At 40.6% G+C, this 23036-nt stretch overlaps 1 protein-coding gene across 4 annotated transcripts in view; it reads left to right on the top strand.

The window, feature by feature from the left end:
• Window positions 1–23036, top strand: part of LOC138698483 (uncharacterized) — an 883962-nt gene that overhangs the window by 584485 nt on the left and 276441 nt on the right. For 3 of the 4 annotated variants that reach the window (XM_069824438.1, XM_069824440.1, XM_069824441.1), the window contains one exon: window positions 499–11640. In XM_069824438.1, coding sequence (XP_069680539.1) covers window positions 499–11640 — 11142 coding nt within the window. The remainder of the gene's footprint in view (window positions 1–498; window positions 11641–23036) is intronic. The other variant, XM_069824439.1, reaches the window with a different exon arrangement.

Here is a 23036-nt window from a genome sequence, read left to right as displayed (position 1 = left end):
CTTTATCTATTAAGCCTTGGTGACAGAACTTCTTTGTGTACATAACAGAATGCTTACCATCTTCCTTATGCTAGCCAGTGAACTGTAACGGCTGTACTTTTCATGCAAGTAATGGTGCTAAGTCGTAGGCGGATTGGTTACATTCGAACAACAGTGCTTCTAAGTAGATTTGAAACCTTGTTTCAACGCCCTGATTTGCCTAGTGGTTGTGCAGTATGGATATCAAATATAATTGTAACACGTTCGCGGTTTTCTTGCCTTTTAAGTCTGCTTACGGAACCAGTAGGCCTGTGCTGATACAGAACTGCAATTTAACATGAATAATTGCACAGATGCATGCATTGGCGGCGTGAAAGTGCCGGCTGGCCGGTTTCTCTTGCTTGTGGGTGTAGTGTAGGAGCTCTAACACCTCCGTAGATCGCAAACTAATACACTTCCCAACTAACAAAGGACTCAGCAACAGCTGTTTTTTGAGTGTTCGGGTCGTTGTTGCTAAAGGAGAGCTGTGGACGCGGGCCCGCCGGAGTACGCGAGTCACTGAGAGCCTCCGCGTGACGGAGGTGTCACGACGCGTGGTGTCGGACCCCCCTGCCGAGGCGTCCACCCAGCAGGACCTGCTGTACCCTTGCAACCTGCTGGAGTCCGCCAGGATCCTTCAGCCCGAGGGAGACGACTACAAGCTCGTTTTCATCAGCTCGGACTCCTCGTCCAAGGGCTCCCACGACTCCGACGACGATGACGACGCTGCTGACGAGGACAGCTCTTCCACGTCTTCCGTCGGCGGCGGCGTCACTTCCGGTTTTGAGTGCGACTGGGATTATTTTGAGAGTTCTTCGGTCGTGCGGCCCGTGCTCAGGGACTGGTCCTGGAGCAAGGGCGAGTCCTCCGACGAGCAGCAGTCTTTCTTGAAGAGTTCCGGGTTCGACTCGCCTTCGTGCAGGAAGCGGCTGCTGTACAACGCTGATGACGTCACTTCGAGGAGAGAGGTGCCTTCCCCTGCGTCTTCGTCGGACGGCGGCGGGTTCCTGAGACGTCGAAGGTCCCCGGTAGCCGCGGATTCTCCGGTCCTGGATGATCTCGGGGGTAGTTATCTGGGGGTAAATGTTGATGCGAGATCGAGGTCCTGTGCGCAAGACCAGGGGTCAAGGCCTCCGCCATCCATGTTCCGACAACAGCGCCAATATTTCACACGTGGCGATTCGTTAAGGTCGAGTGGAGAGAGGAGTCTGGAGGAGATCACGTTTTCGGATCACTTCTACTACTATGGCTGCCAGCCGCGGGGAGGCGGCGGAGGAGAGGAGTTGTCGAACCGGCCGCCAGGTGGGGAGGACACGGCGAGCGCGAGGAGTGCAAGCCGGCACCAGTGCGGAGCGGCGAGCGGCAGAGATGTGTCGGCCACCCCGCTGACTAGGGGCTCTTGCGAGACGTGCGGTTCCACGGACGCCCCCGCCACCGTGCCGGTACCGGTCCCCGTGCCGATCCCCGTACCGGTGCCCATCCCGGTGCCCGTACCCGCGTCCCTCTGGCCGACGCCGCAGGTCTCGGACGCGGTCAGCGTCGCCGATATCGTCTACCCGGACGGGGGGGCGGCGTCGCCCTCCGCCCAGACGCCCGGCGCCGGCGTCAGGATCCGAATACGCAGCTACCAGCGGCCGCACGTGGTGGTGGGACCGTGGTGCAGCTGGCCAGCGCTGTCCCCCTACTGCGCGGCGGGGTTCGTCAACGTGGAGGCGCCCGTTATCAGCGTGGGAGCCGTTATCGCGCCGGAGCAGATAGCGGCCTCACCTGCGGCCGGCCAGTGCGCGGAGAACAAGAGGAGCGCCGCGAAGCCGGGCCCCAAACGCAAGCCCAAGCCGAAGCAGCGCAAGCAGAAGCGAGACGGCGACAAGACCATGTTGGAGCCCCCGCCGCCACGTGCCGATGACGTCACCGCAGTTGCCATAACCGATAAAACCAAGAGCGTACTGCAAGACGACGGCGGGATCGTGTTGGTGACGTTCAAACAATTGAACGACGAAAACGAAAGTGAAAACACATCAACTTTAACCGAAGGATTGATTATAGAAAGTTCGGGAGAAGCAGTAACACACACCGTCTCTACCAACAACGCCAAGAACAGGAAGTCCAAGAAAAGAGGTCGCAAGAAGAAGTCTAAACCAGTTGCCGACACTCCTACAGCGGCGGACACGACCCCCACAACCACCCCTGCCGCAGTGGTATCAGAGATATCCGACGATCTGGCCCATTTGCCACGCGAGAGACTATCATCATTCTCCTCTCTGTCATCAAACAGCGACTCCAACGAAGACAGCGTGACCAGCTCGCCCGTGAAGCGAACTTACTACTTCACGCCGCAAGATGGCGACGCTGACACAGATACCAACACAAACACCGACTTGACCGCAACAAAGGATCAAGAATACAAGCAAAACGAAGGTGACGTCATTGATGACATCATTACCAACACTAGTGACGAGGATGAGGACGACGAGGAGAAAGGTGAGGAGAAAGAAGACGGTTGCGACTCGGTGGATATGTCTGCCACCCTCACCACGCCCATTGTTGCAGGTAGTGACGACGACCAACTGGATGACAGCTCTTCGTCACGCTGCAGCTCCGATACCGACGAAGACGACCCCGACGGACAGCATTTCTCCACAGTGTTCGTCGTGAACAGCTGCAGTGACGACGAGGGGCGTAGCACCCCCGATGACAGCGATACGGAAAGTGCAGTGTGCCTTACAAACATAAAACTCATACCAGATAACGATACTGTTGAAGTGAGTGACAAGTTCAATAAAAACGATTCAAGTGATACAGTTTCGCTAACAAAGATAAAGCTTCTACCTGACAGTGATACAGTGGAAGTGGCTGAAGAGAAAGGCGATAAAAACATTTCTGAGAATACAGTTTTACTTACCAAGGTCAAATTTATATCTGAAAGTGAAACAGTGGACGTGCCTGAAAATAAATACGATAAAAATGATTCTGAGGGAACAGTCTGTCTGTCGAAGATAACATCTGTGGCAGATACTGACACAATACATTTGCCTGAAAAGATACACCATGAAGATATTGAAGTTTCATTCACAAATATAAAAATTCAACCTGATACAACCGCATTGAAAGTGCCTGAAAAGAAGCATAAGAAGAATTCGAAGGATGCAGTTACACCCACTAAGATAAAAATTCAAGGAGAAGGCAACACAGTGGAAGTGTCCAAAAAGAAACCCGTTAAGAACAGTTCTGAGGTCACGGTTACACTCACGAGGACAAAATTGCTATCAGAAAGTGACACAGTGGAAGATCCTGAAAAACGACGCGATGAAAACAGCTTTGAGGATAGAGTCCGTCTCACAAAGGTAAAGTTTCTTTCAGAAAGTGGGGCAGTGGAAGTACAAGAAACGAAACACGATAGAAACGCTTCTGAGGACACAATTACTCTCACAAATATAAAATTCCTACCAGAAAGTGAAATAGTGGAAGTGCCTGGAAAGAAGCACGACAGAAACATTCCAGAGGACACGGTTACTTTAACAAATATAAAATTCCTACCAGAAAGTGTTACAGTGGAAGTGCCTGAAAAGAAACGTGATACAAACACTCCTGAGGACACTGTTACTCTCAAAAATATAAAATTCCTACCAGAAAGTGACATAGTGGAAGTGCCTGAAAAGAAGCATGATACAAACGCTTTTGAGGGCACAGTTACTCTCAAAAATATAAAATTCATACCAGAAAGTGATACAGTGGAAGTGCCTGAAAAGAAGCAAGATACAAACACTCCCGATGACACAGTTACTCTCAAAAATATAAAATTCCTACCAGAAAGTGATACAGTGGAATTGCCTGAAAAGAAGCATGTTACAAACACTCCTGATGACACAGTTACTCTCAAAAATATAAAAGTCCTATCAGAAAGTGATACAGTGGAAGTGCCTGAAAAGAAACATGACACAGTTACTCTTAAAAATATAAAAGTGCTACCAGAAAGTGATACAGTGGAAGTGCCTGAAAAGAAACATGATACAAACACTCCTGATGACACAGTTACTCTCAAAAATATAAAAGTCCTACTAGAAAGTGATACAGTGGAAGTGCCTGAGAAGAAGCATGTTACAAACACTCCTGATGACACAGTTACTCTCAAAAATATAAAAGTCCTATTAGAAAGTGATACAGTGGAAGTGCCTGAAAAGAAGCATGACACAGTTACTCTCAAAAATATAAAAGTCCTACAAGAAAGTGATACAGTGGAAGTGCCTGAAAAGAAACATGATACAAACACTCCTGATGACACAGTTACTCTCACAAATATAAAAGTCCTATCAGAAAGTGACACAGTGGAAGTGCCTGAAAAGAAGCATAGTGAAAACAAGTCTGAGGATAAAGTTCCACCCACAAAGATAAAACCCCAATCTGTTTGTGGTAGAGTTGAAGTGCCGAGAAGGAAGCGCGATAGAAAGAAATTTGGTGATAAACTTAAACTCTCCAAGATTAATCTACTGCCTGATGGTATTGCAGTGAAAGTGACTGGAAAGAAACAAGATAAAAATTATTCTAAGGATACAGTTACACTCACAAATGTAAATTTCCCGTCTGAAATTGACACAGTGAAAGTGCCTGAAAATAAAATAAATAATTCTGATACATCACTTACAAAAACAGCACTTTTACCTGATAGTGACGCTGTGGAAGTACCTGAAGAAGACAAAGAAATAACTGACGAAACAGTCTCTCTTGCGAAGGACTTTTCTGACGGTGAAAAATTAGAAGTGCCTGAAAAATCTACGGAAGATGCAGTGAACCTCTCGAAGTTAAGGCCTTTGTTAGAAGATGACATCATATTAGTGCCTGAAGAAAACAGTGACAATAACAGCACAGTGAAACATACCGAGTTAGAATATCTAGCTGGAGATGAAACAAATGAAGTTTCTACAGAGACATGTGTGGAAGATATTATTTCTGTCACAAATATAAAGATTGAGGCTGAAATTAATGCAGAAGTGCCTGAGGAAGAAAACGAGAAAGATGCTTTGGATGATATTGTTGGTGAAGTAATTGTAAAACACATATCTGATGGTGAATCAGAAGTTCCTGAAGAAGAGCACAAGGAAGAAAATTCTGCGAATGCTGTGAGTGACATAGTGGAGGTGCCTGAAGAAAAAAGTGAAGAGAATTTTAATGATACAGTAACTCTCTTAAATATAAAAGTGTTGCCTGAAAGTGACAGAACTCATGTGCCTGAGGAAGAACCTGGCGATGAAGTATGTGTTACAAAAATAGAGACTTTATTAGAAAATCAGAAAAAAGATTGCGACGTTGTTGATAATGTGAATCGGACACAGACAGAACTCTCTTCAGCAAGTGGGGCAGGGGGAGTACCCGAAGAAAACCGCGAAGAAGATACTTCAGATGATGTGGTGTGCTCGACATTGGTGGAAAGTATTTCTGAAAACAAACTTCCTGAAGACGAACATGAAGATACGGCCGTAACTGTGTGTCTTACAAATATAAAATATTTAGATGAAGAAGAGACATTTGAAGTGAATGAAGAAAAGCAGGACGCAAATGAAGTTGACAGTACAGTAACACTCGCTAATATAAAAGTGATACATGAAGATATTGCAGTGGAAGTGCCTGGAGACAACGGCGAAGAGGTCGAAACAAATGGTGCAATTGATATCGTATCTGAAGTTGGCCCACTAGAAGTGTCTGATGAAGAAAGCAAACACGACATAGCTAGTTCCGTTCTTTTGTCAGATAGCGATACGCAAGGAGTGTATAAAGAGACTACAGATGATACCAATAATATCTCGAAAATAGAAGTTTTATCTGAAGATAACGCGGCGGGTGTGACTGAAGACAATCTTGTATATATTAACGAACGTGAGGATGGTGAAGCAGTAGAAAGTGTTAGAGTTATAAACACCCCTTCTGAAGCCGATGCAGTGGTAGTGCCTGAAGAAAAACTTGTGGTGCAGGAGAGCAATGATGATTCTACACCGTGCCTTGCAAGTGTTGACAAGACTTCTCCTGAAAATGGTGCAATAAATGTTCCTGACGAAACTTCGGAAGCTGAAGTGCCTGATATTTCTACAGTACGTCTTACACAAATCAAAATTCAAGATGGTGATGTTGTATTAGTGTCTGAAGGAAACAATAATACTTGCCTTACAGATGGGAATAATTTAGATGTAGTGAAAGTGCCTGAAGAAGAAAGTACTAGTACGAATTTAGATATAGATGATACATTTGAAGTGCCTGAGGATGACAGTGATGCCACAACAGTGTGTCTTATTAAAATAAAGACCGTCAGCGAGAACAGTGTGCCCGAAGAAAACAGTGCAATAAACGAGAGTATTAGTGCAACCGTATCAATTACAAGGGCAAAAAATGTGTCTGAAGAAGACATTGCGGTAGTGTCAGAAGAAAACCGAGAAGAAGATATTAATATCACTGTTAGATTAACAAAAATTAAAAGTCTTCCTGAAGATGAGGTGCCTGAGGAAGAAAAGGAGAAGGGTAAAGTGGGGAACGAACAATCTAACTCTTGCCTTGACATACTAGAAAATGAATCGAACATACCTGTAGGTGAATCAGTGTTGAGTCACGGGGTTTGCAACGAAGAATTAAAGACTGTGCTTGAATCAGAGTTTGCGGAATCGTTGCCTGAAGGTAAAGAGAATTCAGAAAGTGTTGAAATTGTTGCTGCTGCTGTATCAGTTGTAAATGAGCTGAACGAAGTAGCAAGTGTGTCAGAAATTATGGCCGAGACTGTACCAGACCTCGTCACGGATATGATAGCATCAGAGCGTAAAGAAAGGGGCTCACAAAATTTGGGGGACGTTGTGAAGGAAGGGGAGACCGGTGATGTAATAAGTCTAACGGAAATGTCAGGTGATAGTGAGACAGGTGATGTGGCAGCGGTTTTGGAACAGCCTGTACCGTCTGCGAACGAATCTGTTTTACAAATAGACTGCGACGACGTATTCTCCAGTGTCGTGTTGCTTAAATATACACACATAGACAACGCAGATTTAGAGAAATTAAATATGCAGACTGATTCGAAATTAAATAACACGCAGGATGACCTCGAATCTAATGCTGATTTACCTGTAGCGTTAACTGATAACGAGTACAAAGTTGATACTGATAAGCCTGTAATATCAGAGATTTCGGAATGTACTCCTCAGTTATCAGAAAACGAGTGTATAGTTGACATTCACATTCATGAATATCAGGATAAGATGTCGATGGACGAACTGGGCGATTCGTCTGTAGTAGAACTGCCAGAGCATGAAATAGAGACAGGAATTTCAACAAGCGCGCTTTCTGTTATTAAAGAATCTACTTCCCGTTTCAATCACAATGAATATAAAGAGCTGGAAGAAGTAGAAGAATCTGTATTTGTGGATGAACCCTGTGACGGAGAGGAAGAAGAAGGCGTGGCTGCCGCCGAGTTGAATGAATCCCTCCTTACGTGCAAGACGAATCGACACGAAGAGGTCGTTAACACTGCTTCAAGCTCCGAGGAAGTTGTTACACGTGATAACAGCGGAAGTTCTAGCGAGGATGGCGGTCCACATGTTGAAATTCCGCCGCAACCAGACTGTTCTACAGTTTCCATGGATACTGGCCCGATCGATCCCGCCACCACAGCTGCCGGTGACTCTTGTATCGAAGAAATTCCGCCCTCAGATGAAAATAAGAGTGTGCGGCAGACGGTTGCGATCAGTGACGGTGTGGTGAGTGAGGACAGTGAAGCTGTTTTTTGTGCTGCCGGTGATAGTGATGCTAGTGTTGACGCACCCGGTGATTCTGTTACTGGCCACGTGTTAGAGCTGCAGCAGTCGTGTGCCGATTCAGTTACATTCACTGCAGATACGCCTACAGAAGACAACAATGAGCGGATTTCCACAGCTGCAAGTGTTAGTGAAGACTTGGAGGACAGTGCAGTGACAACTGTATCAGTTGGTGATGAGGGCATCGTGACGCAGAGTGATGGCACCGATACTGCAGATCGCGATGCCTGCAGTCCGCAGGCGGGGGAAATGACCGTTAGCGGCGGAGTACCTGTTGCCGACGATATTGTTGCCGGCGATGTTATTGTTGGCGAAGTGTTGGAGGGGGAGATCCGGTCTGGCGGTGACCCCGTTATGTTAGCAACTCCGCTCGGCGCCGCCGACAGCGCTGGTATCGCAGGTGAGGAGCAGCAAGGTGTGTCGTGTTTAGTCGTGAGCGAGTCTGCGCGCGGGAGAGACGCGTGCGAGCCCCCCGGCGGGGAGCCCCGGTACACGAGTCTTGTGATGATCACGCAGAACCACCTGCACCAGGAGTCCGTGGTGAGCGTCGTCACCAGCGAGACCACCACGCTCGTGCCCAGCGCTGACGTCATCGTGAGGCACACCAACTGGGAGGAAGATGGCGGCGGCGGCGGCGACGTCTCCCCCGTGGAGACCACCGGAGGGCTGGCCGGCTACTTCACCCTCACGCTGGAGACGTCGGGCACCGCGCCGTCGTGCAAGCGGCCTCTGGTCACCAAGACGCGGCCGCAGATCATCAAGAAGGAAGAAGTGGCCCATAAAGAAAAGGGCGAAGAAGTGAAAGTGGTGACAGGGGGTGACACGTTGTCGGCAGTGGTGTGTCTCGAGGAAGGTCTCGCCGATGACGACTCGTGGGTGGAGGAGCTGGATAACCGCGAAGACGAGGAGTTCGCCACCACCACCCCCACCGAGGAGGACTCCGACTCGGGCGACGAGGCGGCCGTGTCGTCAGCGACGGCGTCGTCGTCGTACGCGTCGGACAGAGAGGAGGAGCTGCGAGGCTACCACAGGTCCGCCATCGACTTCACCCTCCACACCATCGTGGAGGAGAGCTGCGAGGAGAGCGAGGTGGAGGCCACCCCCGAGGATAAGAAGACCCGCCCCACCTCCGCCTCAGAGCTCGAGAAGTACTTCTTCTACGGCCTCGGCGGCGGTGGCGTCCTCGGCTCGCCTCCGGGTGGGGGCGGTGGTCGCGAACTGGACTCGTTTTCAGACACGTGTAGTTCTATATACAGTGAAGGGTTGGAGTCTCTGGGCGCTGACGAGACGGCGGGGGGCGATGACCAAGGTGCGGGAGCCGAGGACGGGTCGGTGGATCCGGCCGAGCTGGCGTCGTCGAGGTTAGAGAAGTACTTCCTCACCGGGTTCATGGGGTTCTCGGCCTCTGACCACAACAACAGGGACTCCGACGGCAGTGGAAGTGTGGGCAGTGACAGTGAGGGCAGGCCCAGCCCTGAACAGAGACGCAAGAGACTAGTGCGAGCGCGTGGCACCGGCCGCCAACACTCGTCTTCCCTGGATAACCTCGTGAGTGGAGAGCTGTCAGGCGCCGAGCAGCAACCAGAGCCACAGGAGTCGGAGGACTCCAGCACAGAAACAGACACCCACCACGAAGACGGGGGTTCTGTCATTACTTCCGGCTTCGAGAAGCCCGACGGACAATTCGACACTGTCAAGAGGAAGAAAAAGAAGCGTGGTGGTCGAGCTTCTCCGGCTTCATTACCTTCACTAGATGATAAGAAAGACATTGTTGCTAAATCCCCCGTGGGGGATGCCACCCCTGACAAGATACTCGCGTCTTCTGAAGAGCTGTCAGCGCTGGGGATGAGCCTCGACGACAGCTCGACAACCGACGACGAAGAAGGGTGCAAGACGCCGCAGCCAGAGTTCCTGCTGATGCCGTCCTCGGAATTGTCAGCGTCGAGAAATAAACAACAAAGTAGGGACAGTGGCTTCATAGGCAGCTGTGATGACTTGCTCAAAGATCAGCGCACCAGCAGCGACTCCAGTAGCTCCAGCAACAACAACGATTCACCGTCCATCGCTCCGCCCCAAAAGTCAAAACAAACATCCGCCACTTCCAACATGGAGGAGCATAAGAAGAGAATTGGTGAAACCACAGCTGTCTGTGGTGGACTGCCGGTGGTTGAAGAAGGTGCAGGAGATCACAGCAAAGCCTCTCATATGATTCCCACATCAAATCCTCCCGCAACAGCCCTTACCAGAAAAGATTCCTTCAATAATTGGAGCTCTGATGAAGAAACCAATCTTATGATGTCAAAGATGAGAGCATTTTTCAAAACAATGGTTGCTGCATCATCGTCCTCGACAGGTCAGGTGCCGCAGAAGACGCCGCAGGCAAGCCCGGCTACTCGACAGAGGGGCACCAAACCTCCACAACTGGTGTACTTCGAGAATGAACTGACACGACTGATGAAGACGGTGCCGGGCATCCGGGATGAGCAGGTGCGAGAGATTGTGGAGTATTTAAGCAGTGAAGACACGTGGAGTGACTCGTATGACTCGAGTGACTATACGAGCTCCGACCTGGAGGGCGCGGGCGCTAAGACCGAGCTGCAGGAGCAGATATCCGCCAGCTGCCAGCAGATCATCAACAAGTTCGACACCAGCATCGAGGACGACGACGATGACGAAGACAAGACCAGTGCAGGCGTCGGCCTCAACCGTGACACCGCCTTTGTGTATCAGCGTCTCGTGGCGTCGTTCAGCAAAATGGCAGATAATCCTACAGCTGGCGGAGGCCCCCAGAACGGCAGTCACAGCCCTAGCTCTGACTCAACCCCTTACAGCTCCCCACCTCTGATCGCTAAAGTGATGCATCATATCGGCAGTCGTTTGGTGGCACTGATGCATGAAGTGTCTGGGGGTGAGGGCATGGGGGCAGCTACATCCAGCCCTAAAGTACGCTACCATCACCCTCACCGGCGACTACAAGCGAAGCTGTCTGCAGCATCCACCACCACAGACGATGATAGTCATACAGATACAGAGCAAGGCGGCACGGAACTTCCTGGTCTTCCGAGGAGTAAATCGCATGACTTGCTGTTGGAACCGGGCGGGCGTCCCGGCGCCGCGTCGTCCATGGAACTGGCGACGTCCGAAGCTAGCGACTACGAACGTTTCTCCTGGAGAGGGAGCTTTGAATCGGCGCTGATGGCAGCAGACTCTCGAACCAAACTCTCGCTGCTGCAGGATTCCAGCAACGCCGCCTCCACCGCCGCCAAGCGTCGTTCAGCCGGAGATCTGCTGTTCGCTGGGAAAAGTGTGAGTCGCGAGCAGTTGCTGGACCGCGTCCGTAGTTGTGGCAGCATAGGGGGCAGCGTGGAGGACAAGATCTGGAACGCTCGGCGGCGTCGGTCGTCGGTACCAGACGCTAATACCTGCCATGCCGGGTCCGGCACCTCGGCCGACGGCGACGACGACGACGATACGGACGACGATGACACCGACGTCAGGTCGACGACGCTGCCGAGGAGTCTACAGACGTCGTGCAGCGCAGGAACGAATTCCTTGCCCCGGCTGCCCACGTGCACGACGGCGAGTCCCGCCCCCAGCATATTGTCCGCTGCCGGCAGCATGTACAAATCGCACAGCGTCCAGCATTTCGGACAAGGACACGTCAAGTCTGCGCGGTACAGGCCTCCGGGATTCAACAGGACCGCACCGCCCAAAAGAGCAGTATCGGCGCCGGGATTACAACCCCAGCACCCCACCAGGGGCGGCAGAGGCGAGGGAGGGAGGAGGAGCCGGCTGCAGTCGAACCCCAGCACTCCAACACCCACGCAAGTCAGCGGTGAGTTAACTTTCAAGTCAGTGAAATAGTACGTAAGGTCTTAGTGCTTTCATTCATAATATTCTCCTTATCATTTTAGATATCTGATGCAATTAAACTATATTATCTGAATGCGTTTCCCATTGATATTTTTGCTTATATCGTTTTATATATCTGCAGAAGTTAGTGTTTAAGTTACAGTAGTTTCCCATACAGAATTACTGACCGATATAGGTATCTGCAGAAGTTATGAGTGCACTCTGTACATACGATCTCTACGCAAATAGATCGTTGTTTATATCGTTTCTTTAATGCCTCCCGTATCTGCAATGGATTACTATATAGGGAATAATTTTGGATTTTCTACCTATGTTAGTGCTTAACATATCCAGCGTTTGAAAATTACGACTACTTAAAAGTTTCATCGCCAGAACAATCTCAAAACTGATATCATTACTATTGTTGATTTCATAGATTTTGATATCCGTAAAAATTAGAATGTTATTATTTATATGCATTTCCAATAACATATTATTTATATCGTTAATTGCTTTGCATTAAATAGGTTTGATATCCTCAGACGTTAGTGGTTGTTACCTATATATCTTTTCCATAATAATTTGTTAATTTCATTGCACAGGTTTGATGTCCACAGCAGTTAGTGTGTGTTATGTGTATGCGTTTTCCATAATTCATTATATATATTATTAATTGCATTGCATAGGTTTGATTAAAATGTATTTGAGGGAGATGGGATATGATAATAGAGAATGGATTAATCTTGCTCAGGATAGGGACCAATGGCGGGCTTATGTGAGGGCGGGAATGAACCTCCGAGTTCCTTAAAGATATTCGCAGAAGTTAGCGAGTGTTACCTATATACGTTTCCCATAATAATTTGTTCATTTCATTGCACAGGTTTGATATCCGCAGAAATTAGTGTGTGTTATCTGTATGCGTTTTCTATTATACATTATAGATATTGTTAATTGCATTGCACAGGTTTCATATCCGCAGAAATTAGTGTGTGTTATCTGTATGCGTTTTCCATAATTCATTATAGATATTGTTAATTTCATTGCACAGGTTTGATATCCGCAGAAATTAGTGTGTGTTATCTGTATGCATTTTCCATAATTCATTATAGATATTGTTAATTTCATTGCACAGGTTTCATATCCGCAGAAATTAGTGTGTGTTATCTGTATGCGTTTTCCATAATTCATTATAGATATTGTTAATTTCATTGCACAGGTTTGATATCCGCAGAAATTAGTGTGTGTTATCTGTATGCGTTTTCCATAATTCATTATAGATATTGTTAATTTCATTGCACAGGTTTGATATCCGCAGAAATTAGTGTGTGTTATCTGTATGCGTTTTCCATAATTCATTATAGATATTGTTAATTTCATTGCACAGGTTTGATATCCGCAGAAATTAGTGCGTGTTATCTGTATGCGTTATCCATAATTCATTATAGATATTGTTAATTTCAGTGCACAGGTTTTATATCCGCAGAAATCAGTGTGTGTTATCTGTATGCGTTTTACATAATTCATTATAGATATTGTTAATTTCATTGCACAGGTTTGATATCCGCAGAAATTAGTGTGTGTTATCTGTATGCGTTTTCCATAATTCATTATAGATATTGTTAATTGCATTGCACAGGTTTGATATCCGCAGAAATTAGTGTGTGTTATCTGTATGCGTTTTCCATAATTCATTATAGATATTGTTAATTGCATTGCACAGGTTTGATATCCGCAGAAATTAGTGTGTGTTATCTGTATGCGTTTTCCATAATTCATTATAGATGTTAATTTCATTGCACAGGTTTGATATCCGCAGAAATTAGTGTGTGTTATCTGTATGCGTTCTCCATAATTCATTATAGATATTGTTAATTTCATTGCATAGGTTTGGTATACGCAAAAGTTAGTGGGTGTTACCTCTATAAGTTCTCCATAATACATTATGTTAATTACATTTCATAGGTTTTATATCCGCAATAGATAGTATGTGTTACCTATATACAAAATTTTTTAATTGCATTGCACAGGCTTTATATCCGCAGAAATTAGTGTATTACCTTTACAGGTTTTCCATAATACATTTATGAATTATTTACTGCATTGAATTTTATATTCGCAAAAATTCGTGGGTGTTCTGTATATAAACTGTATTGTCTATATGCATTTCTCATAAAAAACATGTATTCCTATTGGATTACATTGGTTATACTTACACACATATTTAGGTTAATGTGTCCTTATATACCTCTCTCATAAAAATGTATTGATACGTATTTCTGTTTGCAACGTTTTCGACATTTGTAGAAGGCAGTGCGTGTTACATGTCAATTCCTCATACAAAATTATTGATATCTGTCCTTTGAGATACCTACAGAAATTAATATATATTGCAGATACTGTTCCTGTATATTGAAACATTGGTGTCGATTGTACAAGTTGAGATAATTCAGAACTTACAGTGTGTTGCTTCTATACTCTTCCCACAAAGCGTTATTGATGTATTCGACTGCATCGGTTGTAATAGCTAAATACAGTAGACTTACTGTTTACATAATTTTGCTAATTTTGCCACACAACATTATTAATATTGATTTTAGGGGTGGTCACCGTTGAATAAGGGGTAACAAGCGGAACGCGTATTCTGAAGTTGCGCTCGGGCATGAGTTTGAATCCTGTTTGGACCAATTAGGCCACTTAATTGGATTTTTTTTGGAGGTTTTCTCCAGCTATAGGTAAATTTCAGGCGAGTCCTCGGATTCATCTTGACAAATACCATCTTGCTATCAACAATTCCATCCACAAATCTATATAAACACGCAGTTGATTCAAGGTTATTAAAATACTTTGCACTTTTTAAAATAACTACAAAAGTTCCGTCTTCTATATGCGTTTCCCATGTAGAATAATTCATTCTAGGGTTGAGGTATATACAAAAGTTAGAAATTTGCCTGTATACATTTCCCATACAAAATAATTGATATTATTGGTTTCATGGATTGATATATGTACACAAATTAGAGTTTTATTGTCTATGTACGTTTCCCATACAAAATTGTTTATATTGTTGGTTTCATGGCTTGACATATGTACACAAATTAGAATTTATTGTCTATATACGTGTCCCATACAAAATTAGTGATATTGTTGGTTTCAAGGGTTGGTATATGTACACAAATTAAAGTTTTATTGTCTATATACGTTTCCCATACAAAATTATTGATATTGTTGATTTCATGGGTTTATATATGTACAGAAATTAGAGTTTCATTGCCTATATACGTTTCCCATACAAAATTATTGATATTGTTGGTTTCACGGGTTGACACATGTACATAAGTTAGAATTTTATTGTCTATATACGTTTCACATACAAAATTATTTATTTTATTGGTTTGTTAGGTTAACATATGTACACAAATTAGAGTTTTATTCGGTATATACGTTTCCCTTACAAAATTATTGATATTATTGGTTTCATAGGTTGATATGTGTACACAAATTAGAGTTTTATTGTCTATATACGTTTCCCGTACAAAATTATTGATATTGTTGATTTCATGGGTTGATATATGTACACAAATTAGAGTTTTATTGCCTATATACGTTTCCCGTACAAAATTATTGATATTGTTGATTTCATGGGTTGATATATGTACACAAATTAGAGTTTTATTGCCTATATACGTTTCCCATACAAAATTCTTGATATTGTTGGTTTCATGGGTTGATATGTGTACACAAATTAGAGTTGTATTGCCTATATACGTTTCCCATACAAAATTCTTGATATTGTTGGTTTCATGGGTTGATATGTGTACACAAATTAGAGTTTTATTGTCTATGTACGTTTCCCATACAAAATTATTGATATTGTTGATTTCATGGGTTGATATATGTACACAAATTAGAGTTTTATTGTCTATATACGTTTCCCATACAAAATTATTGATATTGTTGGTTTCAAGGGTTGACATATATACACAAATTAGAGTTTTGTTGTCTATATACGTTTCCAGTAAAAAATGATTGATATTGTTGGTTTCATGGGTTGACATAAATACACAAATTAGAGTTTTATTGTCTATATACGTTTCTCATACAAAATTATTGATATTGTTGATTTCATGGGTTGACACAAATTAGAGTTTTATTGTCTATATACGTTTCCCATACAAAATTAATGATATTGTTGGTTTCATGGGTTGACATATGTGCACAAATTAGAGCTTATTGTCTATATACGTTTCCCATATAAAATTATTAATATTGTTGGTTTCATGGGTTCACATATATACACAAATTAGAGTTTTGTTGTCTATATACGTTTCCAGTAAAAAAGTATTGATATTGTTGGTTTCATATACACAAATTAGAGTTTCATTGTCTATATACGTTTCCAATACAAAATTGTTGATATTGTTGGTTTCATGGGTTGATATGTGTACGCAAATTAGAGTTTTATTGTCTACATACGTTTCCAGTACAAAATTGTTGATATTGCTGGTTTCATGGGTTGATATGTGTACACAAATTAGAGTTTTATTGTCTACATACGTTTCCAGTACAAAATTATTGATATTGTTGGTTTCATGGGTTGATATGTGTACGCAAATTAGAGTTTTATTGTCTATATACGTTTCCAATACAAAATTGTTGATATTGCTGGTTTCATGGGTTGATATGTGTACACAAATTAGAGTTTTATTGTCTACATACGTTTCCAGTACAAAATTATTGATATTGTTGGTTTCATGGGTTGATATGTGTACGCAAATTAGAGTTTTATTGTCTATATACGTTTCCAATACAAAATTGTTGATATTGCTGGTTTCATGGGTTGATATGTGTACACAGATTAGAGTTTTATTGTCTATATACGCTTCCAGTACAAAATTGTTGATATTGTTGGTTTCATGGGTTGATATGTGTACACAAATTATAGTTTTATTGTCTATATACGTTTCCAATACAAAATTGTTGATATTGCTGGTTTCATGGGTTGATATGTGTACACAAATTAGAGTTTTATTGTCTATATACGTTTGCAGTACAAAATTGTTGATATTGCTGGTTTCATGGGTTGATATGTGTACACAAATTAGAGTTTTATTGTCTATATACGTTTCCCATACAAAATTATTGATATTGTTGGTTTCATGGGTTGATATGTGTACACAAATTAGAGTTTTATTGTCTATATACGTTTCCAATACCAAATTGTTGATATTGTTGGTTTCATGGGTTGATATGTGTACACAAATTAGAGTTTTATTGTCTATATACGTTTGCAGTACAAAATTGTTGATATTGCTGGTTTCATGGGTTGATATGTGTACACAAATTAGAGTTTTATTGTCTATATACGTTTCCCATACAAAATTATTGATATTGTTGGTTTCATGGGTTGATATGTGTACACAAATTAGAGTTTTATTGTCTATATACGTTTCCAATACCAAATTGTTGATATTGCTGGTTTCATGGGTTGATATGTGTACACAAATTAGAGTTTTATTATCTGTACACGTTTCCAGTACAAAATTGTTGATATTGCTGGTTTCATGGGTTGATATGTGTACACAAATTAGAGTTTTATTGTCTATATACGTTTCCAGTACAAAATTATTGATATTGCTGATTTCATGGGTTGATATGTGTACACAAATTAGAGTTTTATTGTCTATATACGTTTCCAGTACAAAATTATTGATATTGCTGATTTCATGGGTTGATATGTGTACACAAATTAGAGTTTTATTGTCTATATACGTTTCCAGTACAAAATTATTGATATTGCTGATTTCATGGGTTGATATGTGTACACAAATTAGAGTTTTATTGTCTATATACGTTTCCAGTACAAAATTATTGATATTGCTGATTTCATGGGTTGATATGTGTACACAAATTAGAGTTTTATTGTCTATATACGTTTCCAGTACAAAATTATTGATATTGCTGATTTCATGGGTTGATATGTGTACACAAATTAGAGTTTTATTGTCTATATACGTTTCCAGTACAAAATTATTGATATTGCTGATTTCATGGGTTGATATGTGTACACAAATTAGAGTTTTATTGTCTATATACGTTTCCAGTACAAAATTGTTGATATTGCTGGTTTCATGGGTTGATATGTGTACACAAATTAGAGTTTTATTGTCTATATACGTTTCCAGTACAAAATTATTGATATTGCTGATTTCATGGGTTGATATGTGCACACAAATTAGAGTTTTATTGTCTATATACGTTTCCAGTACAAAATTATTGATATTGCTGATTTCATGGGTTGATATGTGTACACAAATTAGAGTTTTATTGTCTTTATACGTTTCCCATACAAAATTATTGATATTGTTTGTTTCATGGGTTGATATGTGTACACAAATTACAATTTTATTGTCTATATACGTTTCCTGTACAAATGTATTCATATTGTTGGTTTCATACGTTGAAATGTGTACACAAATTAGAGTTTTATTGTCTGTATACGTTTCCAGTACAAAATTATTGATATTGTTGTTTTCATGGGTTGACACATGTACACAAATTAGGGTTTTATTGTCTATATACTTTTCCTATAAAAATTATTCATTCATGAGTTGTCGTGAAGTTAGAGAAGTTGGCGTTTTCTTTTTTCTTGCATGTTTCTAATACAAAATCATTGTTACTGTTGATTTCGTGGTTAGACATACATGTATACAGAAGTTAGAGTTCTGTTTATCTACGTACGACTTCTATACAAAATTATGAATATTGTTGATACCATGGGTTGTCATACAGAAGTTCTGTGAATTATATACATTTGCCACACAACATTATTTTTATTGTTGTTGCCATGGGTTGACATATGCACGAATTAGAGTTCTGTTGTTCATAAGTTTCTCATATTATTGATTTTATTGATCACATAAGTTTCATGTATCTACAATATTCTCTTCTTTAATATATACATTTTCCATGCTATTATTGATATGTAGATTAAGACATGTACAGATAGAGTTATTATTATTATTTTGATGGCATGGGTTGAGATACGTACAGAATTTAGTTCTGTTTTGATTATAATACTTTTTAATACAATGTCATTAATATGGTTGATGTCATGGATTGAGATGTTTTACAGAAATTAGAGTTATGTTGTTTGTTATAATACATTTTCCATACAACATTATTGGTATTCGTGTGGTGCTTAGGTCTATAGGAATTTTGTAACTACAGTAGTATATTAAAGGAAAAAAAAACAAAAACAAATTGTAATTGAAGGAAAGTAAAATTACAAAATCGGGGACAAGTTTGAAAAACGAACGGATCGAGTTTTTTTTCTAGATTTTGCAATGCACTTCACAAACGTGTATTGTATAATATATTTTGCAGTGAAAACTTAGAGCAATATTATTAAAAATCCTCGCAAAACTGCACTGTAATGGTAACTAAGTAGCAGTAAGTGCACTGTTATGGGTCTATTTAGTACAGTGTTATGTTACGAAGAATGGTTTCCCTAGCAACAAATTTCTACGTGGGAAATGTAACTTTCAAGGCCTAACAACAATAGCTGTAAATAAAGCAAAAAACACGATCGTGCAAAAAAGTAATATGTTTTACTTATTGCAGTAAATAGGCTAAAAATATAACGGAAGTTTGTCATTCCTTCACTATGCAGTGTGCAGTAATTATTTGAACACATCATCGGGGATAATTGGATACTTTTTCTTTTGAGCCAGCCCTCTTTCTCTCGATCATTCACTTTTTGTAGTAATTTCTTTCTCTTTCATTTTCATTTTTATTTTCTTTAATTTTTTATTTTTTTTTCATGCTGTATTTATTTATTTATTTATTTATTTATTTATTTATTTATTTATTTATTTATTTCTTTTACACTTCATTTGCTTCGCAATATTCATTTATTTAATATTTCCACAGTGATTTGTTTGTTTTTTTTTATTTTTACTCTGGTTATTTCTCACGTTATTTCCGTATTTATTTATTTATTTATTTATTTATTTATTTATTTATTTATTTATTTATTTATTTATTTATTTATTTATTTATTTATTTATTTATTTATTTATTTATTTATTTATTTATTTATTTATTTAGTTATATTTATTTCGTTTCTCTTGCACTTCATTTATTTAATATTTCCACAGTGATTTGTTTGTTTTTTTTTATTTTTACTCTGGTTATTTCTCACGTTTTTTATTTCCGTATTTATTTATTTATTTATTTATTTATTTATTTATTTATTTATTTATTTATATTTCTTTCGTTTCTCTTGCACTTCATTTATTTAATATTTCCATAGTGATTTGTTTGTTTTTTATTTTTACTCTGGTTATTTCTCACGTTGTTTATTTCCGTATTTATTTATTCATTCATTTATTTATTTATTTATTTATTTATTTATTTATTTATTTATTTATATTTCTTTCGTTTCTCTTGCACTTCATTTGCTTCGCAATCTTCATGTATTTAATATTTCCACAGTGATTTGTTTGTTTTTTTTTTATTTTGACTCTGGTTATTTCTCACGTTGTTTATTTCCATATTTATTTATTTATGTTTAGTGCCTTTCTTTTGCGTTTCTATAATGTATACTCTTGTTCCTTCTCACAGTCGCTGGCCTTCTATGCCTGAGGTTGTGGGTTCGATCCCGGGGCAGGTCGATGGCATTTAAATGTGCTTAAATAGGACAGGCTAATGTCAGTAGATTTAATGGCATGTAAAAGAACTCCTGCGGGACAAAGTTCCAGCACACCTGCGACGCTGATATAACCTCGGCAACTGCGAGCGTCGTTAAATAAAACAAAACAGTAACATTCTCACAGTCTTTGTTTCGTTAATTCAATTTTTCTTTCTTTCAATTGCAATTTGTTTTTTTTTTTTTTTTTTTCCTTTAATATTCGCTCTTGTTTTTAATGTGTTATATCCTTTTATCATTTAATTTTTGTTTCAAATTCCTTTGTTTCTTAGCATATTCAATATCATTGGTCACCACCACCACTACCAAACTTCTAGGAATAAAAACTTGATAACACGTTTTTCATGAATTATTACTGAGGGATCTGCCCTGAGGGCTTTCTTTATTTATTGTGCCATTTGATTTGTAGTTCAAAATCAAAACCCTGTCATGATGATGTATAGGCCTACGTAGAATAGTTTAGCCTGTGAGGTCAAATATGGTAGCCCGCACCTTCCACCGTAAGGTTAGTGATCTATCACAGCAATTCTCCAATTACAAGCCAAAAAATAATTTTAACACGATAACTATTTAGTCCGATCGCAGACTACCTCCAGCCAAAGAGGACAGAACATAGGGGGTACATTCTGACTAAATCTTCATCGATTCATAACGGACAAAGTTGCTTTTGGATCGCTTTCATTATAGTACTCAATTTTCATTTCACCATAACTCCATTACAGTCGAATCACCATCTCAGAGTAGTTTATTGTAGAGGGAACTTGCATGAATATTTACGAATTACCTATAGCTATATTTTCACTTAATCACAACCTTGCGTTTCTAATAGTGTGTTTTCGTCATTTCTCCGCGAGAAATCGTGAAGGAGAAAGTCTGTTCGCCGATCATACGAGCGGTTTATACTTTGTTTTAAAATATGAGAGAATCGCCGTGATGAATATCGCGTTGTACGCTTTTCTGACTGTTCCGTTGCTATAGCAATTTAAGGGGAGAGGATGGTATTTTTTATACTTTTTTTTCCTATTTGGTGTAAAATATTAATTTTTTGCATGTAGAGAGCTCATAGTTATGGCAACTCAACCAAATAAAAATATTTTGAAAAAAATTATTTGGGGGCCCAAATTTGAAAAAAATATACCCAATGCAGGATTTTACTAAAACCGATATATCTAAACCGTTTTTAAAGATAGATTCAAACCGTTTTTTGCAATGTATTTGCAAAAGCATGTTCTACAAACTGTCTGTAACAGAATTTTGATATTAGTCCCTACGTTTGTAAACTAAACAATTAAAATTTAATAACAATTTTCTGATTTCCTTTCTTGCAAACAAACGGACGTATTTTTTAAATGAAATCAATTAACAAAATTCTGTTACAGAGAAAAGTTTCCTGATAGTCTAAAGAATGTGTGTTCTAAATTTCATGCATGTATCTTTAATAGTTCAGAAACTATATCCATTTTTGTCTGGCAATGTAGCAAAGAAAATGAAGTTACCAGAAACAACAATAAAAGTGGGCGAGTGATTTAAAAATCCATAACGCAGGAAGTTTAAAAATGGCGACTCAACATCCGATAAGGGCACAAATACCCACAAAATTTTATGCTATACATTCCACACATATCACAGAGTATTTTAGAGAATTTTTTTTTGAAAATATACTCATTTTCCACCAAAAAATACCATCCTCTCCCCTTCAGAAATGACCACTTTTTCATTTTATGACGTCCAGTAACTCGTCCTTCCTTACAATTTTTCATATTAATTCAAATGTTTATGGAATATAGAAACCAGTTCTATACTTGTGCTTGTTTGCGCGGTTGTTGAGGAAAAAGTGTACATTTCCCCTGGATTGAACTTGAGAAGGTTTTTTGTTGTGTAGTATGGATAGCTAACACAGGCTGGAGGGAATCAATGTTACAGCATTAGTATACAGCCGACTTTAATTCAGTGCAACTCAGTTTAGTTTAACCCAAGATGGTTGATAATTATGGCCCCTATACAAAACCACGGAAAAAACCCAGTCAGGCATTCAACAAAAAAACGGGGATCGACCCCAAGCCCGAACCTAGCTCCAGATCAGCAAGCCAGTGAGTCTGCCGACTGGCTACGTAGGTGACTCTACTAAAAAAATATACAGTACATAGCAATCAAATTGTTAAATATACAAAGCTAAACAGTTATTAATCAGTTGAGCTGTAATAGTCATAAACGTTACAAGAGCGGTATGTTGACGTTTTCATGGTCGAGGAAAAGATTGAAAAAGCGAAACGTAGTTGAGCTTTTTTAATTTCCGAGAACATGAAAACAAACATACCGCTCGTGTATCGTACATTATTTTGTGCGAAGATCGTTTATTACATACCTGAAAGAGGAATTTCTAATTAATTGCAATGAAATCTCCATCTTGGTTTCTGTTCAATGATGGCAACTTTTAAAAACAAAAATATCTATCTTCAACATTGTTGCTATAAAATGTTTTCTGTGTTTACTATATTCCAGCAGGCCGTGATATACGTCTGTCTTTTTTTCCCCCCAGTCTATAAATGCGAACTTAAAACAAACGGTAAGGTTATGTAATGAATTATTTTTCATTTTAATATTTTAACAATATTATTTATATAACATATTGCAGTAATAACATCGGCATCTGGAATCTTGTTGATTTTTTC

The sequence above is a fragment of the Periplaneta americana genome, chromosome 4 (genome assembly GCF_040183065.1).
Source record: "Periplaneta americana isolate PAMFEO1 chromosome 4, P.americana_PAMFEO1_priV1, whole genome shotgun sequence".
In the NCBI taxonomy this organism is placed as follows: Eukaryota; Metazoa; Arthropoda; class Insecta; order Blattodea; family Blattidae; genus Periplaneta; species Periplaneta americana.
Note: the sequence above shows the minus strand (reverse complement) of the source record. Positions and strands in the feature narration are given on the sequence as shown.